Below are 23,252 nucleotides of genomic sequence, written 5' to 3'. Positions count from 1 at the left end.
GTTTATAAGTGCCCTACGTACTCCCCAAAGTTTCGACACTTGAATTAGGGACACTCTGTACCAAGCTAAATCAAAATTTATACTCTTTCTTTAGCGGTGAAAATATAAAAGATGTAATGTACCGTTAGTGGCCTAAGACTTTTACTGTACCGTATAGATTCACTATAATGGAAATCGGGTTGTAAACTTAGAAAATTTATAATGCAACGTAAGAAAACGTCGAATAAATATTTTTCTTTATACTATAGTTATAAACGATTGAATGTAAACGGACGTGATTAATTTTTACACTTAATAAATGCGGCAAATCACTTCTAAATAAACGTTCCAATTTTTTCAATGATGTCACGTGAGATTGAAATGATGATATTACCTGCATCGCTTTAACTTTAACGAGGATCGAATCGGTCGTAGGGCCACAGCCCTATGATGCAGAGCAGTGAACAGTAGGTGCTGTATCCTCTTTGGAACACGTCTCGTCCGATGTCGAAGCACGTCTGAGCGCAAAACCGAAGGTATCGTCCGACTTCACCTCGGCGTCATATTTTATTCACGCTGTCGCGTTCCTTCCACGACTTTCCAACTTATTTCTCGAATGGACCTTCACAATTGTAGACTCTGGTGCGAAACCGATCGATTTGATTGACACCGTCGTCGGAAATGGAAATAATCAAATATTAAATTCAGAAGAAAGTTTGCAAGAAGCAAAATCATTTCGTTCGCCCTCTTATTGTTCTAGATAGGGGCGTGGAATTTTTATTTCTGGTATCGCTTTTCAGAAACGACGCGGACGTTACGGAGAACAGACGCTCCTCGCGCGCGTCCATTTATCTAGAGACGCGGCAGCGTTTCGACGCCAAGTACATGAAAAATGATACGCCACCGCGTATTTTTTACTCGTAAACCGGCTATTCCAACCTAACCTGAAACTTTTTTCATTAATATCTCGTCACGCCTGCAATATTTTCTAATCTTCTAATCTATTACCTAATCTATTTTCTCTCAATTGTTGATTACGGAATAAGCGGAATTGTTTGAAAATTCGCGAATAAAATACTTGTGTCATACATCTTTGAATTTGTATCGAAATTTGGATCGAAACTTTCATAATATTAAACGAAGCATACATAGTTCCATTAAAACAAATATCGGTGATCTTAATAACGTCGATTGAAATGACCTTAAAGCAAGAGTTTTCCTCGCATCAATTTTATTTGGTGATAACTTTCAAATTTTGTTCCAAACATTCTTACGTATGACTCGCTCTGACTCACCCTGTAGACACTCAATATTCGCAGTACAAAGGTTTCTTAATTTAAATTTCTCGTAGAGCAGATCCTAATTTCTATTAAATAGATGAAATTAAAGATGTTAGGTGCACAAACGTTATAAATGAGACGCAACAATTGAAGAGGTGCTATTTATTTTATAAAATAATAATGAAGAGGCCACGGCTAATCAAAAGTGATTCGATATCCGTGACCCGGGATTATATTTTCGAAACCAACGAATGGGGAGTCTTATTACCTAATTAATCATTTGGACGTCGTCCACAATGGTTTTTCCACTTGCGTTGAATTATTTACAATTGAACTGATATTTACATGTGCGCATGCTTACCCATGACTCGACACGGACTCTTTACATAATCCACGTCGTACATATGAGCTCTTAATGTTAAATTACAAATAATTAGACAATTGGTAATCTTACGTAATAGTGTACGTTCTTATTGTTACTGATACATTACTTGCAGATGAGTTAAACGTTATTGCAACACATTCTGCATCACGTGACATCTTCTTATAATCGTTGAAGGTAGATAAGTGCCGTTACTTTGTGATAACTAATGCCATAATCGTTGCTGCTAAACGCTTTACTGGACCGAATACAGTAGAGTGAAATATGAGAAGGACGTACTCATCATCTGTAATATGCAAATGCTTTTAATTCCGAATTGAAAATCGTAAGACCAGGTATGGGCAACTGAGTGCTCACGAGCAATGGCCTCTGTCGTTAGAGAGGATTTGACGTCACAGGTAGCTGGAGATTTCACGCATACATGCGGGATTATGAAAGTTCGAAGCGTTAAAACGCAACGAAACCACTATTATAACAAGACTGTGGAAGTTTATGCAAAATATCCAAAATATGCACGAAAAAATTTGAATAAAATGTAGTATAATAAGTAGACTGCGGATCTTTATGCATTTATAAGAAATTTTAATGTGCAAGAATCTACAAAATGCAAACAATATGCAAGAATATAAAAAAGATTGAAAGTAAAGTTAATGTTCTAATATTTGCAGAATAACATAAATTTCTATGTAGGATTAACTTTTGTAGGCACGTTTGCAAAGATTTTATTTTACATAAAGATCCGCAGTCTAATAATAAGTAATATATTACATATGTTTACATATGTTTTTAAACATAAATATGCAAAATAAAAAATGTATTCTTATAGTATTCTAATTTCAATACAAATTTCTGTCTAGGTCCCATTCTTTTAACTATTTCCTATAAAAATATGCATTCGCATAAACTTCCGCAGTCTAATTATAACACTCACGTTTACGTCGACAATTGCTCGTGGGCACTCAGTTGTCCATCCCTATCGCAGATACAGTCCCCGATTATCGAATTAGGACCACGTACGAAAATATCACTTTAGCCTGTAACAGTATGTCATATATGGAAAATTGTCTTAGGTCATTCAAATTATTACTAGATACATTGATAATGATGTGTACATAACAATTGATTTGTTACTATCGTGATAAGAGTGAAATTGTGTGGGTGAAGGCTACAGAAAATGTCTGGAGCCTTCTTAAAAGAAAAGTTTATGAATCACCAGTCTCCAGTCTATATAATCCAACAGTCTCCTTAAGGGGAGAGTCTGGTCCAGCTAATGTATTTTTATAATGCATATAATTTCCAGATATAATTAATTTTTGTTATTGACACTTTTTTTTCACATATAAAGGGACGTTCAAGGAAGAAAATTTGACAGTGTAGATTTAATTTGAATGTATACATATATAGATACAGTAGTCGCAAGGAAAGACGCATAGCTCATCGAATTTTTATCCGATTCACTTGATTCAACGCTTAAATTGAAGGTAATTGAGTTTATATGCTTATGAACCTCGACTCTTAATGAATTATTATTATAGCATAAAGTTATTGCAAAATAACGGCCGACATGTATCGTTCATTTTCATGTTTTTTGCCGCCATTTTTGCAATTAACAATTTCTTTTTCCAAATTGAAGTCCATACGCATTTTACGTACCTACTAAAGAAACAAATTTTCTGATTGTATCTATCAGATGTTTTCCCAGGGTTCCACGCTTTGACCGAATCCTTTCCTTGCGACTACTATATCTATATATGTATACATTCAAATTAAATCTACACTGCCAAATTTTCTTCTTTGAACGTCCCTTTATATGTAAAAAAAAAGGTTTCAATAACAAAAATTAATTATATCTGGAAATTATGTGCATTAAAAAAATACATTAGCTGGACCAGACACCCCCCTTAAATGCACAAGTTTCTCTACGATAAATGGACAGTAAGATGATCCGGGATCGGATATCTCGGTGAGACAATGCTAATGCTACGATCAAACTTTTTCTTATTATTACCGTATTTCTTGTAAAACTGTCACCATCATATTCTTGACATTTTTCTGATTAAAATGAGACCAAACACGACGCAATTGGCAACATATTTACTACATATTGTCTCAGCGAAATAATCTCGGTGTTGGTCGCTCCGTCCTCTTCTTCATTCGCTGTCCTTCTCTGCACTCGAAGTTTGTTGGCAAAACATTAGAAGATACAGGAACGATTGAAGGAGGCATGCAAAATCGAGGACCCAAGATATTGACACTCGAGGTTTTTATGTGTTTACACTTGACTCGAGTCGAGCGTCGAACGTAGAAAAGGACAGATAGCGAAAGAGAAAGAGGTCAGAAGCGTATCAATCGGTTCAGATCATATTTCACCGGTGGTCGGGGCTACTCGGGCGAAACTACGGGCAAAAGAAACATGAATGGGCTGACAGCAGAGGGGTGGGTATGGAGAGACATACAGAGTGTCCAAGCTTAAGTTATACGGACCTCTAACTCCAAAACTATCGGCCGAATTCAAAATTTCAAATATGGAAATTGCATGGTAAAATGGGGCTCATGTTTCAGCGAGAAGGAATTTTTGTTAACTTTGTTATTTAACGAGATACGATGGTCAAGTTTCGTTTTTCAAATGGAACTATATATTTTTCTTTATACCATGCGATAGTACTTTTCAGGACGAATTCATTAAGCTTTAATGTATTTACCTGATTTTTATTAGTTTTCAAACTATAACGCTTCAAAGTTTGATCATTTTCAAGGAGGAAAATGGAAAGAATCCCAATATTCTGGGCCTAGAATGGGCCGAACCGGGATGATAAAAAAATATATATAGTTCCATTTGAAAAACGAAACTTGACCATCGTATCACGTTAAATAACAAAGTTAACAAAAATTTCTTCGCGCTGAAGCATGAGCCCCACTTTACCATGCAATTTCCATATTTGAAATGTTGCATTCGGCCGATAGTTTTGGAGTTAGAACTCTGTATCACTTCGGCTGGGACACCCTGTATGTCCAAACAATGTATACGAAGCATACACAGGATACAGGAAAGGAAAGGAAAGGATACACAAACTGTCATTAAAGTAAAGCGTCTAAATACAAGATATTGAGTTAATATTATTAACTCTTTGCACTCGAGGCCTTTTTTCTGGTATCTGTCAACAACTGGAGATGTTTCTTAGCGTTCTATTGCCATGAATTCTAAGCTATCTAGATTTGAGAATAAGCCTTTACCTCACCTTTACCTCGCCGACAATCATTTTATTGACACTTCGAGCTCCAAAGAAATTAAACCTAAAGAAACACTAGGTATTGTAGATTTTCTGCGTGAAACCTAATGGTGACTGAGAGTCACCTCTCGTGTGCAAAGGGTTAACATTTGTTAGGAATATTATGTACAGTAGTAGTGTATTATATCACCAGTTAATGATTTATATCGGTACAGTTTCAACAGACCTTTTAATTTTACGCGAAAAATGGTTAAAATTTGTAATGATCCTAAATCGGTGACCAGGGACTGTACGTCAAAGATGGTAAAGTGAAGTGTATTACCATAGAAAATCCTTCGTAGCACGGAACGAATAAACCAGAAAGATTACACTCACACATGATCGAACTTCTAACCATTATAATTAAAAGCATCTTCTGCATATCCACCGGCGTACGATACCATACGGTGTCGTATCTATATTGTTACATGATGTGCCGTCAGTAAATTTTTACTAGTTCCTTAGCTTCGATAAATCGTTACCAAATTACGGATGGTTATGCATATTAATATTTTCATATGCACAGAGAAAAAAGTGATACTTCAATCGAAGTATGTTTTATATTCTAAATGGCGTGACACGTGTTTCTTAATGATAATTAATATATTAAATATATTAAATTCATAAAATATATAACGACATTTTATACGTTAATAGACACAAATAAAGAATTTAAATTTGAATCAAAGTGTCTTACACTCTAGATGGTGTAATTCCAGAGTTTTCTTTGATATTTCATATTATATACGTAATACATAAAACAATACTTTATATATTAAATGCATAAACATCCTTAACCCAGTGATTGAATAACGGCAATAAGTATTTAAAAGAACTTGAACTCACGTATCGTCAAAAACGCTCAAGCTGTCGTCCCTTATTTTTTGTCCGCTGTGGTTATTCAAGAACATGATTGCCAGGTGAACGGAAACTATCATGGTTCCCAAAGCAATCTCCAAGGGATCCTTCACATCCACGACCGCTATAAAAAACTATAAAACACGATGAAACGTCTTCATACTGAACTATACAAAGATTTCCGAAGCATTCATTGGAAAATAACATATCATAAATTTTACCGCAACGTTAAACATTGTGGAGTACTTTGCATAATTTAACAGAGAAATTGAAAGGCGTTAGAACTAGATAAAACATTTGAATTGTCTGGAAAATTCCAGGGCGTGAAACTATTCTAGGTGGAAGAACTATTTTGGTTATTTAATATTAGGTTGTCCCAAAAGTTTCTTTCGCTTTATTAATAACTAATACACGCACAATAGTTTATGTTTTATGTTACATTACTGAATTGTGCACGATTCATTTTGCTCCATTACTGTTACAACATGAATATCTATGAAATTAGATTGTCTATTTATATAAACACGACCACAGAAAATAATTGAGTGCAACTCGCGAAAGAAACTTTCGGGACAACCTAATATATTCTTGTTATTATTGTGCACACACAAGAATATATTAAATAACCAAAATAGTGTTACAGAATGGTTAATATTAGTTTCAATTTTTAGAAAAAAAAAAAAAAAAAAAAAAAAAAAAACAGATTACGGATCACTGATTATCAGTTACCCCTCGTACAAAGGCTCGGTTTATATCTTCATATGCCTTTCTTTGACACATTCACAGTACGATATGTGTACATGTGAAATGTGAGCAGAATACTACCGAGTCTTGCCGGAATAAATCGACGTTAAGATCGATTCAGACTATACGACACGGACCGTCACGTTCCGGCAACGACACGTACCGGCACCAACACGACAAAACATTAAAACACGCGTGTTAATGAAACTATTCACACTTAACGGACACCGACTTGAACGTTCCGTCAACGGGAATAGTGTGAATAGTTCCATTAAAACGCGTGTTTTAATGTTTTGTCGCGTCGGTGCCGGTACGTGTCGTTGCCGGAACGTGACGGTCCGTGTTGTATACTTTGAATCGACATTTAGACGAGTGCCTTACAAACACCGAATATCAGACTCTCCCTTACCTACAGTAGCAGTTTATGCTCGGTGTATATTTTCATATGTCTATGAATGGTACTTACACGGTACATATTTAATCCAAACGATACGACAACCAAGATAATAGCTATTAAGTAGGCCAATGTTACCCCGTTCGCTACTGAGTCGATAATACTGCGTTCACAGACATATCGTAAATGTACGGTTGGTTCGGAAACAGAAAAACAAGACACGTTTAGTAACAGAATCCGCAATTAGGAGTGTCGCTAAGTAGTCCAAATGAATTTTACCAACTTAATAACTCTTCCATGTATATCCACAGCCTCGCGAATGCTGCTGTGATACGATACATTGCATTTCGTAGCCGACATCTCCCGGGCTGCGTTATCGATCATCTTTTGTATACGGTAACTAAATAGTTGAAGACAGATTACTAAATTCCCGTTGACCGTTCCTCGGGACAACCGTCGTTCAATAATATAAACGTGTACCTAGTAATTTTAAACAGTCCGCATGCGTAGTACGCGAAAACAGCGAGCGTTGCCTCCGTGACCGTTATTGTAAATAATCCAATGATGAACGTTACTATGATGTACACGGATATCGGAGTGACGTATCTGTCTTCGATGAAAAATCCGAGGGCTTTCAAGTAGTGAGGCTGAGTTTGGTTCTTGGCTATCAGGAAGTTAAGCATCCATGGGCAAAATAATACCACGCCGATGAGAAAGATAGCAAAACAACACGTCACTAAAATTGAGGACAGTAAGTCTTTCTCGATGAGTAATGGATAACAAAAATGCATAAAACAACTTTTGATGAGAGAATTTTGTTCGAAAATAGGAGCTGAGGTATTCGCGTTGTTGGAATTCTGAGGTTCGGGGCATAAGCCGTGTCCTTTTGGAGTAATCTCCAGAAACTTCGTCGGTATTGCAGCTAGCTACAATCTGGGCACGACTGCAATTTAGTAAAATTGAATTTATCACCTGTCGTATTTGCCGAAAATTACGAATTTTCAAGATATTCGCAAAAAAACTGTTATTAATACATACAATTTCCCCCAAGAGTTGGGCGGCTCTACAGCTTCAACAGATTAACCGATTTTCATAAATCCTCCGTCAGTTGAAAGAAAATTCAATTTGCGGGGCCATCGCGAAGCGATTTTTGTTAAAAATTGATTTACGTATATTTTTCTCGTTCATTGAATCAAATTAAGAAACAGCAAAAGAAATATTCGGTTTTTTTTCAAACGTTTGCCATTTTCTTATCCAGAGGATTTTTAGAAAATGAAAAAGGTTAAGACCCCCAAATTTATACTACTTTAATAATTGAAAATGTAAATCTAACACATTTTTCGAGTTATGTTCAACACTGTTTGTCGAACTTACACAAAGAAATTGTTAAAGTTACCAACTTTTTGTGTTGTCAATTCAACATGGAGCTTGCGTTGCCAATTGACACAGGCATGATATGTTAAGTTACACAAAAATATTGGTGGACCGTTTGGGACATGTGATTCGCGTTGAATTTAACAAAAAATTTTTAACAGTATAGACACGACAAGACACGAACCATTGTCAGGCTAGTGATATTACCTACGATGCTTTTTGAAACTCCTAAATTAATGTGATTATTAATCGTCTTACGTAAGTAGATAAGGACTGCACGTCTGGAATCATCAATATGACTCGACAATATATCCAGTTCGGACGGATTTTTCAGCGTACTGCAATCATTATTTATGTTCTCATAGACGTATCCCATCTGGAGTCAGAAAAGCACCGAAATTTCATTTTCGATTGCAACCAAATATTTTTCAAACACTTTCCGATGACGGAGCTTCGTAAGGAGTACAAGAGTTTTATTATTACACGTAGAAATTAATTCTGTACCCTTCTAAAGTGAACTTTCCATTTATTTATAAGAAAAAAATTTATGCAACTTTTAACCCTTTGCACTCGAGAGGTGGCTCTCAGTTTTACTACTAGGTTTCCTTTAGGTTTAATTTCTTTGGAACTCGAAGTGCGGACTTTCATTGCTCATCACGGACTTTCTAGACAAACTAATATATAGTTGCAAAATCAAAATGTCGAAGCAATGTGTGTGTTTCGTTGCTACGAAAGTAAGTTAATGCGCGAGAAATGATGTATAAATGTTTTTATTTAAACTAGAGTCACGAATGATTGGATACAAAGATACAGTATTAATTTCTATATTTAATGCAATTTATTCCTGAATCGTGTAATGGGTGGAAGGTCATCTGAAAACAACCTTGGCACACTCTCGTTAGAATTTAAAGAGTCCGACGAATTAACAGCCAATTCCTCTTTCATTTCCTTATCGATAGATAACATAATTAGATGACAATTCAATACGATATTCGAAGCTCCTTCATGCCAAAAGAAATTAATTTCCTGAGTAGAGAATGACGCGTAATCTGTGAACTTACAACTGAAAAACTGTAGATGAAACCAACGTATCGGAAAAAGAACAACAGCAAGGGACAGCCGAGCGTTAATGTCATTAATATATTAGTCAATGTAAGTTCAGTCATAATTAACGACGAGAACTGAAAGAAAATTTGTATCGATTAATAGATAAACGTATGGATAATTTTATCAAAACAAGTAACATGGAGTATGGACGCAACAATGACTAAAAGCTGTTAACCCTTAGAAGCCTGATTTTCCAAATCAAATTTTAAAAAATATCAATCTATTTATTATTTGAACAATTTTGACAGCTGAAGTTTACTTTTTTTTTTTTTTAACTTTTGTTCAAAGGAACGTTACGCAACGATAACATACATACAGCCAAATATTAAAAACTAACCAAATTGGAAGCGTACGATTCGATCTAAAAGTTCGGTATCAAATTTGAAATTTAGAACATTTAAGGATTAAATGAAAGGTACGAAAGTGTGAAAACTTGTTTATAAATAACGATTCGATGTGATTATCGTGTGACGTGGTATAAGTTAAATATTCGTCACCTGGATTACGATACAGCAGAATATGACGATGGCGATAATTGTTCTTTGAACCTTTACGAGGATCGATTTGTCGAAAGGCCACAATCCCGTGATGCACATGAGGAAATAGAGGGTGCTGTATTGTCTTCGAAACTCTTCCATCTTCTAGTTCCATGCCGGAGAACTTCTGGACGCGAAACTGGAGGCATCGTCCGAATACACATCGGGATCATAATTTATTAACGCTGTCTTTTGCCTCGAATCTTCGTCGCGACGATTTTCCATGCAGGTGAACTATCATCCGTTCAAATTATAGACTCCGGCGTGAAACCGATCGATTTGATTACCACCGTCGCGGAAATGTAGGAAATAAAATATTAAATTCAAGAGAACCGAGAGGCGTAAAATGATTTCGTTCGCTCTGTTATTTTTCTACGCGAGGGTGTGGAATTTTTATTCCTGGTGTCGCTAGTCAGAAACGACGCGGACGTTGTACGGAACAGACGTTCCTGAAACCACTTCTTTGCGTTTTCGCGGTGCGTTCAAGTATAGACAGGAAGACAGATAGATAAGAAAAGTTAAGACACTTAAGGACCTAGGATGGATAACTGACGCTTCATACGTTAACAACGGGACTAATTACTAACGACTTCGGTGTTGCAAACTGACATATACTTGGAAACGTTTGGTAATATTCTGAAAATTCATTTTTAAAAAGGAAGGTATGTATCTTGGTATCCGAAACGAAAAATGGTACTGTTGTAATTATACTTTATTATAATTAGAGAGTACAGGATATACAATACAATAAAGGAATACGTGTGACGACGCTATGACCGTTCGCTCGCGGTCAATCAATCGAACTAATTAATTGAACGAAAACCAATCGTTCGGCTCGTGAGACATCCACCGAACGGGACGTCGATCGATAAAGCTATTTTACGATCGAAACTAAACGGCCGAAATACTCCATTTCGAACAGGTATCTTAGTTTTCATCGTACTTTTGGGGAGTGTTTCTGTTTGTGGGAATTCTAGCGAAATATTAGCTCTACTAAGGCTTTTTATTTCATCGCAGCTTCCTCGTATTTAAATTCATATGCGAAATAATATGTAAATGATTATCTTTTATTCTTTTATTATCTGTAACTAGATGGCGCGATTAGAAAGAATTTTAGAACAAAAGTTCGGTTTCTTTTTCGCTTTCCTTCAAGAGGATCATTCGAGACTGATAACATTCTACCAAAATAATCACTGCAATTAGCGGATCGTACAACCAGACCCTGAAATCATCGATGATGATCATCGCGGAACGATCCAGAGTGATGGTAGAAGCATAACCAGCGTTACGCTAATCGAGTCCGAGGGTGGGGAGGAAGAGAAACAAAGTTATTCATCAGTCGCATTTACTGCATCGCTATAAGCGACCGACTCGTTGTCGTTTAATGGCCAGAACGTCGCCATTAATTCGCAGGTGTTGCAGCTGCACGCGAAGTGGACGCGTACGATGCACCACCGTGAATTCGCGCCATTCAATTGCAACATGGACGCGCCCACGAATGCATTGTGCATCGGCATTTCAAATATGGATTGAAGGGGTACTCTTATTTTCTATTTTATTGGTTACTGGATATTTTATTGGTTATCGCAGCTCCTAAATTTGACAATTTATTTTGGGAGTGTGACAAATGGAATAGAATTACTTTTCAGAGGATTTATTTGACGCATATTGAAGAACGAGAAACAATTTTTTTATTGTCATTTTCATACAAAATGGCGGCGACAAAGCCCGTCGTCGAAAACAGCTTTTTTGAAAACACCAAGAGAATATTGTTGCGAAGCTACTGTAAAAATTTCAAATGGATCCATGCAATAGTCACTGAGAAATCCGTCATCCCAATTTGAAAAAAGTGGTTTCGATAAAAACGCGTTTAAAGTTTTCTAAACACTTTAATCGCGCTCTGAGGCGCTGCGGTAAAATCGATAATTCAACCTTTTGACATTTGTTTTTCGCTATAAATCAAATGACGTATTATTTTTATGACCCTAAAGTATCGTTTAAACAAAAAAAGAAATCGAGTTTTTGAAAATCCTAGAGTGGTTTTACCCCTTAAGGTATCTGTATTTTTTAAACGGATGAATTCTCGAAGTTAAAATTTGATATTTGGTGTTCTTCCACACTCTTCGTAACATCCCCCAAATTTCATATCAATTAGCCACCGATACCTTTCGGAAGTAATATCCTTTTCAGATATACGAAATCGCAGAAGATCGAAAATCAGAATTAAGAAATATTTATTGTTTCGCAAAAGCTTAAGCCCCGTTCGAACTGTCGCGTAACGTGAATCTTCGACAATGAACGCAATGAGTGTTGCGATTGCCACATCGTCTTCCAAGCAGAAACTCGTTTCGATTGAAATGCGAACAAACACGTGTCGACAGGATGCGTTCGATTGCACAGATGCACGTGCAACTGATTTGTCGTTCGACCAATGAAGCATTCCCATTCCTAAACAGACGAACCGGCCGCGAAGGAAATAGAAAGACGCGAAACAAAAAGAAGAAGCAACTATCGATAATGATCTTCCGCAGACTCTGTACGGTTATCGCGTAAATAAAGCGAGGGAATTATCATTTAAAACCGGTATTACTACTATCAACCGGGCGCGCACTTCTACTGGCCTACGGTTCTAACGGAATATGATTTGTCTATAACGCCGTCGTTGCGTGTTTCGTCATCGCTGAATAGCAACTTTTGCAATATTCCTGTTCGTTAAATGCTCATTGGTTTCTCCGGTGAATAGGTTCTAGACCACGCTCGTGAGAATACTGAAAATATTTTAATTTAGCTTTTCTTTTCTTCGTTTTCGTTTAATTTTACTTTTTTGTTATATAAGATAAAAATAAAAGTGAATGAAATAAAATGTCGATATTAGTGCTCAGCCATTCTTTTTCGTCGTTCTTTTATTTGTAATTAATTTTATTCTAGAACTAAAGAAAATAAAGTGCAAAGTGGGTAATATATCAATGCTACGCTAAAAACGATTTTCATAGAATGCAAGAAATCATCTTCGGTGATATTAAACCCTCGCACGGACTTTTCCATTATTTTATTATTTTTAAATAATTTTTCTTTTACGTAAAAAAAAAAAAAATTAAATTACAACTGAGTAAAATAGCAACGTAAAGTATAAAGTTATTTACATAAGATGCAAGAAATCATCGTCGCTGGTATCGGAGCTGTTACATAACGTTTAGGATACACTTGTCTCATTAATTTTAATTCTATTAAATTAATGATTAAATTCAAGAGACATAAGAAACACATACTACACAGACAAATTTAGAAAAAATATATACATATTAAACCGTATTTTTGCTCGTACCATTATTTGTTTCGATACAGTTGTGAAACTTATCATAGCAAAACTGACGAAACGTGCAAGCATTTAATTTGAAACTTAACAGAGATCGATCCCCCTCGACAATGAAATTTATTCGCAGTGTTTAACAAGCTCGATACACCGCAACGTCCACGATAAATTCGCCGTTATTTGTATTTTAAATTATCTAGAATTGCATCGGACAAAGTTAACGCGCGCAGTCGTTGCAGCGACGATTACACGATTCGGCCTCGTTAAAGGAAAAGGCCACTTTGCAAACATTACCGATCTGCGAACGTCGCCGGACATCTGCATGTGCACGTACTGCACACGCAGCTGCACCTTGGTCGCGTTTCGAGAGAGACGGACGCATCTGCCCGTGCATTGGAGCACGTGCCCAGCTACGCTCCAATTACCCTTAATTATTATCACGATAATCATTATTACCCGAGTGGAATGTCGATCGGGAGATGCGATAAAGCTTCGAAGGACGAGTTCGACGACGACTCGCGTTTACTAGATATTTTCGCTTCTTTTTAACTTGTCTCTCTCTCTCTCTCTCTCTCTCTCTCTCTCTCTCTCTCTCTCTCTCTTCGTCGTTTTCGCAGGCAACCGGGCCAGATGACACGAGAGAGATAATGAGCGCGTGCAACGAGAATCAGCAGCGGAAAAACGAACTAACTGGAAACTTTCTTCGTATCCGCGGCAAGGTCTGCCTCTGGTCGAAATTGTAACGGTTATTTCAGAAACCATATATGCGACATTTTTGGTAGTTTTGAGTTAGACAGAGATTTTTGCGTGAAATAGGCACTCGATAGAATTTTGATTAATTGAGTAGAAAGCGTAGAATAGAAGGAAGAACTTTGAAATATTTATCGATGCTAATTTCACAAAATAAACTTCAACGTGTATGTGTTGAAATTTCAAGTTCTTCCATTGCGTAGCCAGGTGGTTATCGGGTGTTGGATAAAAGAAATGCGATCGATCTGTATTTTCATTTTTATTATTCAGCAAGACTCGCGTAGCCCTCATATACAAAATGTTGATTGAATTACGGAGAGTTTAGTACAGTTACACAATTTACACTTTACACTTTACACTTTTGCAGTTTACACTTTACACTCTTGCACTTTTCCACTTTTCCACTTTACACTTTACGCTCTTTATATCTAAAGGTCTTATTAAAAGTTCGCAGCCATTAGCTCGATATTACTCGCGACGAAAGATTGTTCGTCCAGAATAATACCGATTACCAGGTCTCACCACGTGGAGGTTGTTGCGACTGGAGACCCGGAGATAGAAGGAATCAAAGTTCCTTCGATCTCCCTCTACATAGAGTATACATACATAGATGCATACCTTAAATAGAGTCGACGAGCTTAATACTAAGTACGAAACGATGAAAATCAAAGGAAAATAAAATTCCCTTCGATTTCCAAAGTCTATGTCTGACTCTGCCAAATAATTATTTCAACTAAATGGAAGCTAAGTGGAAATCGTGACACGACGCGACCATGTAACTGGACTTACAGAGTCAGTCCCGTTTCCTCTGGTGAGCTTGATTCGAGAGAAAGACGATCAACATCTCCGCCAGTACTCTACTCCCTGTACACTTGCTGCCGAGGGCCCAGGTCCAACCTGACAGTGTACGACGTAGGTAGCACCGCGTCGGATTGCTCTGCCCTGGCGACACCAGGTATGTCTGACGGTCGTAGAGTCCCGAAACGGAATTCTACTCTCTGCACAACGTCAGAAGTCCAGGACACGACTTGCATCCGTCTGACGGCTCTTTTGAGCTGCGATGCGTCGGGAGCCTGGACTTCGCCTGACGCGTACAGAGACTAGAAGATTCCTCGGAGGCATCGATTGACCCTCTCTCGAATCAAACCCACTAGAGGACGGCAACCGATCTCGGCCAGTCACATGGTTGATCACTACACTTATCACATGAAGCAATAGCGACCGAAGTGGAGCACGATGTTACGAGCCCAATATGGACTTACGAACAAACAAAACAAGTTGATTAATAATTATTTGGCAGAGGACAGATACTCGTACATCTATGCCTTAAAACTAACTAAGATACATGCCTTAAAACTAAGCAAACTAAACTAAGATACCCACAACTAATACCAAGCAAACAACTACAAGGAAGAATAGGACGGACGCGAGACGCGGACGCGCGATCGCGAGACCCATACCGACCGAAGGATCGTCGAAGAATGAGATCGCGCCCTTCGTATTACCTGTGTCGAGGGTCGCGGCTCGCGTGTACCTCGCGAAGTAGAGAAGGGGAAGGGCGAACAACAACCGCGTAACATAACGGTCGATTCGAAGGCTAGTTGGATCTATCAAGAAAATAATTTGCGAAATGTTATTATTACAGAAAAATCATATTCTCGGTCATTGTTTAACATTGTTTAAACTACTGTCAGAAATTAATATTTAGTTGGTCCAATCAGTACATGTTAAAATATTAACAAATTTTTCGCGATTAATCTCTCGAATGAATAATTAATCTGAACCGTAATTATTATTAATGTTTAATCGAACGTTGAACGATACTCTATGTATCATAAATGTTTAATTATGTCGAAGGTACAAATTAGTACAAATTCAGCATTAAATGTATCCGCTGTGTTTGATTCGTTTTTATTCGTTTTGACGTTTGGTTCTGCTAGCTTAATATTAAGCGAGCAGCCCCACGATTTTTTCGAAATCGGCACGAGGTACAAAATTATTGTTGATGGTACAAATTAGTACAAAATAAGTACTAAATATTCTACTAAGTTCGATATGATTCTGCTGATTTGGTCCTGCCATCTTAAGAAGGGCGAAGGGAATGCTGCGTAGGGCCTGTTGTGATCACTGCAAGAACTAATACAGTTAATAGATATTAAAATCTCACTCTTTGGCAATGGCAGTCATTGTTAAAAAAAAGTTGCCACGGTTCAATGGAAAGGATTCTTACATGTACGAAATCAGAAAATATTCAAAATATAAAAAGATTACCAATCAAGGGTGGAATTGTATCGAAATCAAAAGAATCTACTTATATAATAATATGTCAAATCTGATCAGTCGTACACTGAAAAATTACACGTGCTTTCTATAATAAATTAGAGAATATCGTGAAGCAATATCAAAATTAAAATCCAAAATAATAGCTCATGGTATTAATTTACAAATTAATATTTTCACAATTCCTCATTTCCTCTGTATTAAAATAACAGAATATCGATTACTTCTTCACGTTATTTACCTGCAATATTAAATATTATTTTTACCAATCTCCATGAATTTTGAAGGGGACCCAAAGCCTAAGGGTTGAAAATCCTAATCACCTACAAAGCCTGATAAACAGACTTAAATTTTCAAATTCACAACCAGTCCGCATTATTATTCCAACACACTTTAATCGTTTCCAAAGTCCCCATTCGGTCCGAATCATGCGTAAAACCCTTCCCCTTGCGAATAATGGGGATTCCATTGTCGCGAGTACATTGTGCTTGCGTGAAAAACATGGGAGGACATTATCGGCGCGAGTCCAATTTATGCTTGTAGCACGATTCGAGCTTAATGGGCCGCGAACCACAAAATGTGCAATGGCATTCGTCGAGGACCCTCGTTTCCTTTGCCTCGTTCACGGATACCGGCCCTAAGATAAGGACCTTCGCGAAGGGCCACGAGCAAAAGGGTGAAGGGACACGAGAGTCCTCGAGCCTTGCAATCGGAAATACTGCTTGGTTCCATGGACACGTTGCTTTCGAGTGGCGATTGGCCAGCCTTGCGCCGCACTCGAACTGCTCTTTTGTGCCACGAGCGACGAAAACTGCTTTTAATCGACGCGATCTTAGCGCGTTCAATATGTCCATCAGGAAATCGGTCGCGAGGGTGTGGTGATTCAACGCGAATCGAGTAATGTGAATTTTAAACGTGCCTCTTTCAAGTCGAACGACCTTTCCTTCGTCTATAAAATTTGCTGGATTGACTTTTTGTTTGGATTGAAAAAGAGCTTTTCCTACAAAGAACACACAGAAAGTTTTTTTCTAAAGTGATAACTCAATTTTTTAAAAATGAAAGACATTTTTTCCAGAATTCGCATTGGGGATTGACCATCGATAATGGTAAAAATCTGAAATTGTCTGTAAAAGTTATTTTTCACTTCCTCGGTTAAAGCGAGGAGGCATATTTCATTAAAGAACATATAGGAGCAACTTTTGTTATTTGTGGAGAAAATATTCCCAAAGAAGGAAAATGGTTTGAAAAAAGTAATTCCTTGCGAGATGCGATTCAAGCGAAGCACGTGTATCACGTAAATGACATCAACATCACGTTCCATCGCGGTATATATGTGCATTAACGTAATAGCAGGAAGTTATTCGTAATACCGGTGAATCGATCGTAAGTATTCTTTTGCCCCACAAGTAATTATTAAAGCTCGCCGATGGATCGTCTATGGTTTTAATATCCTCGCGCTGTGCTCGTTAGAAATCGCTGGAATCACCTCCGGATGGTTTCGAAGTGTAAAAATATCCCGGATGCCGTGATCGGAAGAAGCGCACTTGAAACGCATACGAGACAATTAAGTGGTCATTGGTCAAGAAAAGGATGAATGGTGTTCCTTAAAAGACCATAAAATATTTTTCTTGCTTCTTGTTAGGTCCTCTTTATTAGCAACGAGCAGGATCGTTTCGTAATTTTTCACAGGATCGCGATACGTGCTGTTGATACTTTGCGTGCTCGTTACTTTTTTCCTTCGCAACCGAGTAAAGATTCATTTTGAACCCTTTGCACTCGAGGCCTTTTTTTTTTAATATCCACCAGCAACTCGAGATGCTTTGCTAAGCTATCGAGATTCGAGAATCAGGTCACCTTTACCGTACCGACAATCATTTTAGTGACATTTCGAGTTCCAAAGAAATTAAACCTAAAGAACCATTAGGTATTGTAGATTTGCTGCGTGAAACCTAATGGTGACTGAGAGTCACCTCTCGAATGCAAAGGGTTAGAAATATGTTGCGAGTATCCCCTAACTAGGAACCTAAAGGACGACGATAGCTTGCAATGAAGTCGTCTCACGCAGAGGGTTACAATATTCCTTTTTTTATCAAAGGGATGAAAATAACCTCTGATGAAGTCGTCTTACGGAAGCTTGCGATATTGCGATATATATTTTTAGCGTACAAGAATTTTCGACAAATTTTAACGTGAAAATATGGGCAATGGGAAATAAGGATAGGAATAAAATTAGTTGAAGTAATCGGAGTAAATGTTAGAATGAAAGAAGAGAAAATGAATTTAAGTTTGTGCATACTTTATAGAGTTCAAAGTAATTTATTTCGATTATTTTATTCGAGTAATCCTCGTTGTACGCTTCTCACATGTGGAATTATATATATTTTTTCCTCACACTATATAAGTCGACGGTATTATACGTTATACAAGGTGCGGCCTAATAACATGTTGACGAAAAGAATAAGAATCAGAAGAAAAATCTACCGTTTCCGAATGATTCATGACGTGATATCACGATATATCTCTGTCGTACGTGGACCGATTTTATTGAATTCGGTTTTATTCGAAAGCTTACGTGGAGTTTACATCAGAAAACTGCCTTTAAATTTAGAAAATATTGCAGGTGTTAGGAGATACTCGTAAAAGAAGTTTTAGATTAGGTTGACATAGCCGGTCAGTATTCTAGAAACTTCAGTGCCATTTCTGCAGTAATAAGGAATTTTCCAATTTGACGATGAGACTATATTCTATCGAAGAAAAATAACAGATTTAGAAAGGAAAAAAGCAATAGCTGAGCAAGACAGTGCAGTTTCTGCGACAATAAAGAATTTTCCAATTTGAGACCAAATTCTGTCGAGAGGAAAATAAGAGAAGGTTCCAAAAAGAAAAAAGAAAACCCGAACAAGGAAGCGTTTTCCTGTGTTGAAACGTAGCTCGTCTAATTGAATCGAGACCTGGGCTTGTACCCAGAATCGAGCCCTGCTCCTCGTCCCGGAGAAACACGATCTGGCGATATTTTACGGCGACTTCACGACAGACGATGCACGCGCAGCCATGCTCGCGGAACTGGTTCCCCGCGAATAATTATTCCCTTCCAGGTAAACAGGCTTTATCTCACGATGAAGGTCCCGCGAACGGCTACGGGTTCCGAATGTGTCAGCGAATCCAAGATCCTCCTTTTCGTCCTCGTCCTTGTCCTCGACTCTCCTTCTTACCTGCGATAATATTGTCAGGAAGATCATTGCGTATGTAATAAAATTTAAGTGTATCTTATGTGTATGTGTTTGTGAACTAGATTTTAAATATATATTCAATCTGTTTAAATATATTAAATACGCGTGTTCGTTTGTTTCATTGAGAGAGTGAGACTACTACACGAGAGATCTCGTTACAAAATAATATTCATGTAATCATAGTTAAATACGATACAATCTAAATAACAGAATTCACCAGTTTAAAGCAAGGATCACATTGTTTTACATCATTGATCTATACTTTTATGAAGCCTAAGTAGATTAGTAGGCCGTGAGAAATGATACAAGAAACAGTTTCACAAACAATTGTAACTGTAAATTACGACTTCGACTTCGACAAGCTTTTCTCACATTGCAATACTATTCTTGCGGGTGTTCTTTTTAAAATTGAAACAGAGCGAGAAGGACGTATTATTTCTCGCATTATATTCTATTCTAGCACAACTGCACCTTCGACCATAGGCCACAAAGGTGTTATTCACGCTTCAGCTGGAGTGTAATCGAAGAAAGTTCCGAGAACACGGTCGAGTTTATACGAACAAGTTTTTCTCGTTCTCCCGATTAGAATTCGAAAGTCTATAACGCGCTAATGCATCGGGATTGATACGCATACGTGTGCACCGAACCAGTGATCCAGAATTGCGATATGCCGCGATCGTTACCGACGATTATCATGGAGAATGTGTTCACTTTGCCCTCTTATTCATTGACACATAATTTACGACAGTCCTTCAAATCTGAATGTTGATTTTCTCGACGTGTTTCGTGATTAAGAACTTTTTAACTAACATTTCAATTATTTTAACAGATTCTTTAGTATTTATACTCTTTATATTTCACATTCTCAATTGAAATGGGTATAGTAGAAGATGAAGTGTTCAGTGCACATTTAAATACTTCATTAATTAAAATGTAAGTCTCATTTGTTTTTTTTTTTTTTTTTTTTTTGCTCTTAAAGTCAGTACATATAATAGTATAAGTAGTTTATGCTCTTTGATCAATTAGAGAAAAACATTGGAAATATATTTATTGCAAATGTAACACGAAACATATCAATCATACATGTATGTATATGACAAAATATATTTATCATAACTATATATTTATGAAATATATTTTTTATAAATCAGACATAATATATATTTGTCACAACCACATCGAGATACATATTTCTACTAATATAAATTTCTAATTTTTGATATTTTCATCTGAGAGATGTATCGCGTAAAAGTATTGCATAAAAGGCAGTTTAATAATACGAGAACCTTTATTTCGATGGCCCTAAACATAAGAAAAACAACTATAAAATTTCTCACCATTCTCCCCCACCTATTTCTCCATCCTCCAAAATATCAATTCCCTGAAGAGAAAAGAAAAGAAAAATAAATAAATAAAAGACACTGTTGCATACATACCCACTGATCTAGGAAACGACTTTTCCACCACAATGGTTCCACATTTTCCATAAAACATGCCACCGTTCATTGTATCGATTATAAACGATCTGTACATATATATTTTTATCACAGGTAGCCTTTCTGCATTTTTTCCAATAACAACCAACTGGATGGCTAATCTCCAAACAAACATACGATATTCGGTTGCGTCTTTGATCGAGGTGTTGGGGTCAGGCCACGCGGATATCTAACCATTGTGGGGAGGATCATAAATTAGGGATTTTCCTTTCCGACAAATCACTGAATATCCGTTTCGCCATTAGAAATCGCTTTTCCAGATGTATCGATGCGTGCGCGATTGTGTGCGAAACGAAGGGACGCCTACCGTAACGTCGTTTATCAACCGAACGTCAAACAAAATTACGCGATAACTTTCCGAAATTGAAATTCGAGCGGCTTTTGCAAAACGATTAACCACGCGAAGGATCCAGCGTGAAATCGTGGACGTCATTGCGTAATTTGAAATGCGTCAAACAAAAGAGACATAGGTACATCAATGATCAAATTGAAAATTTATTAGTTGCTGCTTAGATTGACGATAGATAGACAATTGCTTAGTATCAAGAATTTGCCTTGTTCTATAAGAGCCAGCAGGGAACTAAATTCAGTTTTGTATGGCACCGTGAAAAATCACTGTCAGTGATTTTTCATGCCATCCCTAAGTTACACTAGACTAGACAGAACTATGTATTGTTCTGGTACACGCGTCGGTGAATTTTTTGTCAGCGCAAACGGTTAAAAAAATCGTACTTGGCACCACGGCCCTCCATTCCTCTATTCTACAATACCTTTCCGTCAAACAGTTCAGTCTTCAAGCGAACCACGGTTCGTTCGTTCGGTCTGGTCAGAACTCGCGCTTTCATCCCCGCAGATAGCGCGGTAACGCGTTCCTTTTGGCGACAGGCTCGTCCGATTGCGACGTCGTTTACGTCGTCGTCGCCCACAATGCATCGTCGCCTGCGCCGCGCGTACGTGCACCGCTGGCATAAATTGTGTTTGGTCATCCTTCGCCTATAAATAATTCCACGAGCGGACAATGGGCGACGGACAGCTGGAAACGCCCTTAAAAAGCAACCCCGGTCAGCTCGCCACGAGTTTGCCCGTGACGCGACACCGTGTTGTTCGCCGATAGCTTTCCGATGGACTCCAGCGTCGACGCCTGCAGAAAAATCGACGACGCGTGCATACGCTGGGGCGTCGCCTGCGAAAATAACCGGTGCAACGACCGATGAAACATCGAGAAGTCGAATCCAACAGCTATCGGGTGTTGGGGCAGTGACGAAACTGGAGGGATGAAGGATTCGATATTGGAGCCTGGATACTCGTTTCGTTTCGAATACTCAGGAATGCATCTGGATCAGTGATGGGCAAAATCGTAATCGCAAATTTTTCTGCGTTTACGACGGAAGTCGTAATCGCAACTTCTTCAGCGTTTAGAATTAAAATCATATTCGCAAGCTTTTCTGCGATTACGACCGTATTTTTAAAGGTTTACAGCCATAGAAATACTTTATCTCAGAACCGACTTCAGATTCGTGTTCCTCGCCCCAAAAAACTTAGAAAACCATACATTCGTCGAGATCAAAAATGAAAAATTTTCAATTAAAATTCGTGCCCATAGAGGAGCTAGATAGGGTAACTTTTCTAAAAAAATTTTATTTTGACGAAAGCATGGTTTTCTATGTCTTTTAATGCGAGGAACACGAATATGATGTCGGTTTTGAGGTAATGAATTTCTATGGCTGTAAACCTTTAAAAATAGGGTCGTATTCGTAATTACAACTCGAAACGATGCGATTACAATCGTATTCGTATTTGCGATTACGATTTTGCCCATCACTGATCTGGATTTATGATTTAGATGGAGACATCATATACTGGCCAAGACCAAGCAAATCTGTCCAGAAGAAAGAAATATGTACTGGCTAATTTGGCAAATATTCGAAACTAAGCTTGGGAAACGAAATACTGATTTACAAAAGAATTATTGAACATATCTGGACTTAGAGTGCTGCGCTATGGGGTATGGCAGCTAAAACTCATATTTCAATATCGGAGTAGTTACAAATCATCGTACTTAGAATTTGAATAAACGCACTATTGTACGCGCGTAACAACGAAATCTGTAAAAATCACAAAATTAAATCGATAACTGAAGAAGTAACTTGTAAAAGTTTCAGATATAAAACTAGACTAGACGGGCACCCTAACGAGCTAACATGAAATCCTATTGTGATTCGCACAATACACTCATTTTATTAAAAATCAAATAATTCGC

General features: G+C 37.6%; 2 protein-coding genes across 18 annotated transcripts in view; one reads left to right on the top strand and one right to left on the bottom strand.

Annotated features, from left to right (window-relative positions):
- The window catches only part of LOC128891846 (disabled homolog 2-interacting protein), a 412,576-nt gene that overhangs the window by 357,742 nt on the left and 31,582 nt on the right, over positions 1-23,252 (top strand). The gene's annotated exons all lie outside the window — the stretch shown is intronic.
- LOC128891867 (uncharacterized) lies at positions 1,371-10,210 on the bottom strand. 3 transcript variants are annotated; one of them, XR_008460933.1, is made up of 10 exons: positions 9,885-10,209; positions 9,342-9,461; positions 8,488-8,656; positions 7,387-7,642; positions 7,190-7,306; positions 6,979-7,069; positions 5,757-5,902; positions 5,194-5,326; positions 1,751-1,927; positions 1,388-1,670 (listed from the first exon to the last, which is right to left on the bottom strand). XR_008460933.1 is itself a non-coding variant. In XM_054151776.1 (9 exons), the coding sequence occupies exons 1-9, from the start codon at positions 10,023-10,025 to the stop codon at positions 1,877-1,879; spliced, it is 1,224 nt and encodes a 407-aa protein (XP_054007751.1). In that variant the 5' UTR covers positions 10,026-10,210; the 3' UTR covers positions 1,371-1,876. The 3 variants fall into 3 exon arrangements, 1 of the variants encoding a protein (XP_054007751.1); XR_008460934.1 differs by having other exon boundaries at positions 1,390-1,670; positions 8,539-8,656; positions 9,885-10,207; XM_054151776.1 differs by having other exon boundaries at positions 1,371-1,927; positions 9,885-10,210.

This window comes from Hylaeus anthracinus, unplaced genomic scaffold (assembly GCF_026225885.1).
Source record: "Hylaeus anthracinus isolate JK02 unplaced genomic scaffold, UHH_iyHylAnth1.0_haploid 12002, whole genome shotgun sequence".
Lineage (NCBI taxonomy): Eukaryota > Metazoa > Arthropoda > Insecta > Hymenoptera > Colletidae > Hylaeus > Hylaeus anthracinus.
Note: the sequence above shows the minus strand (reverse complement) of the source record. Positions and strands in the feature narration are given on the sequence as shown.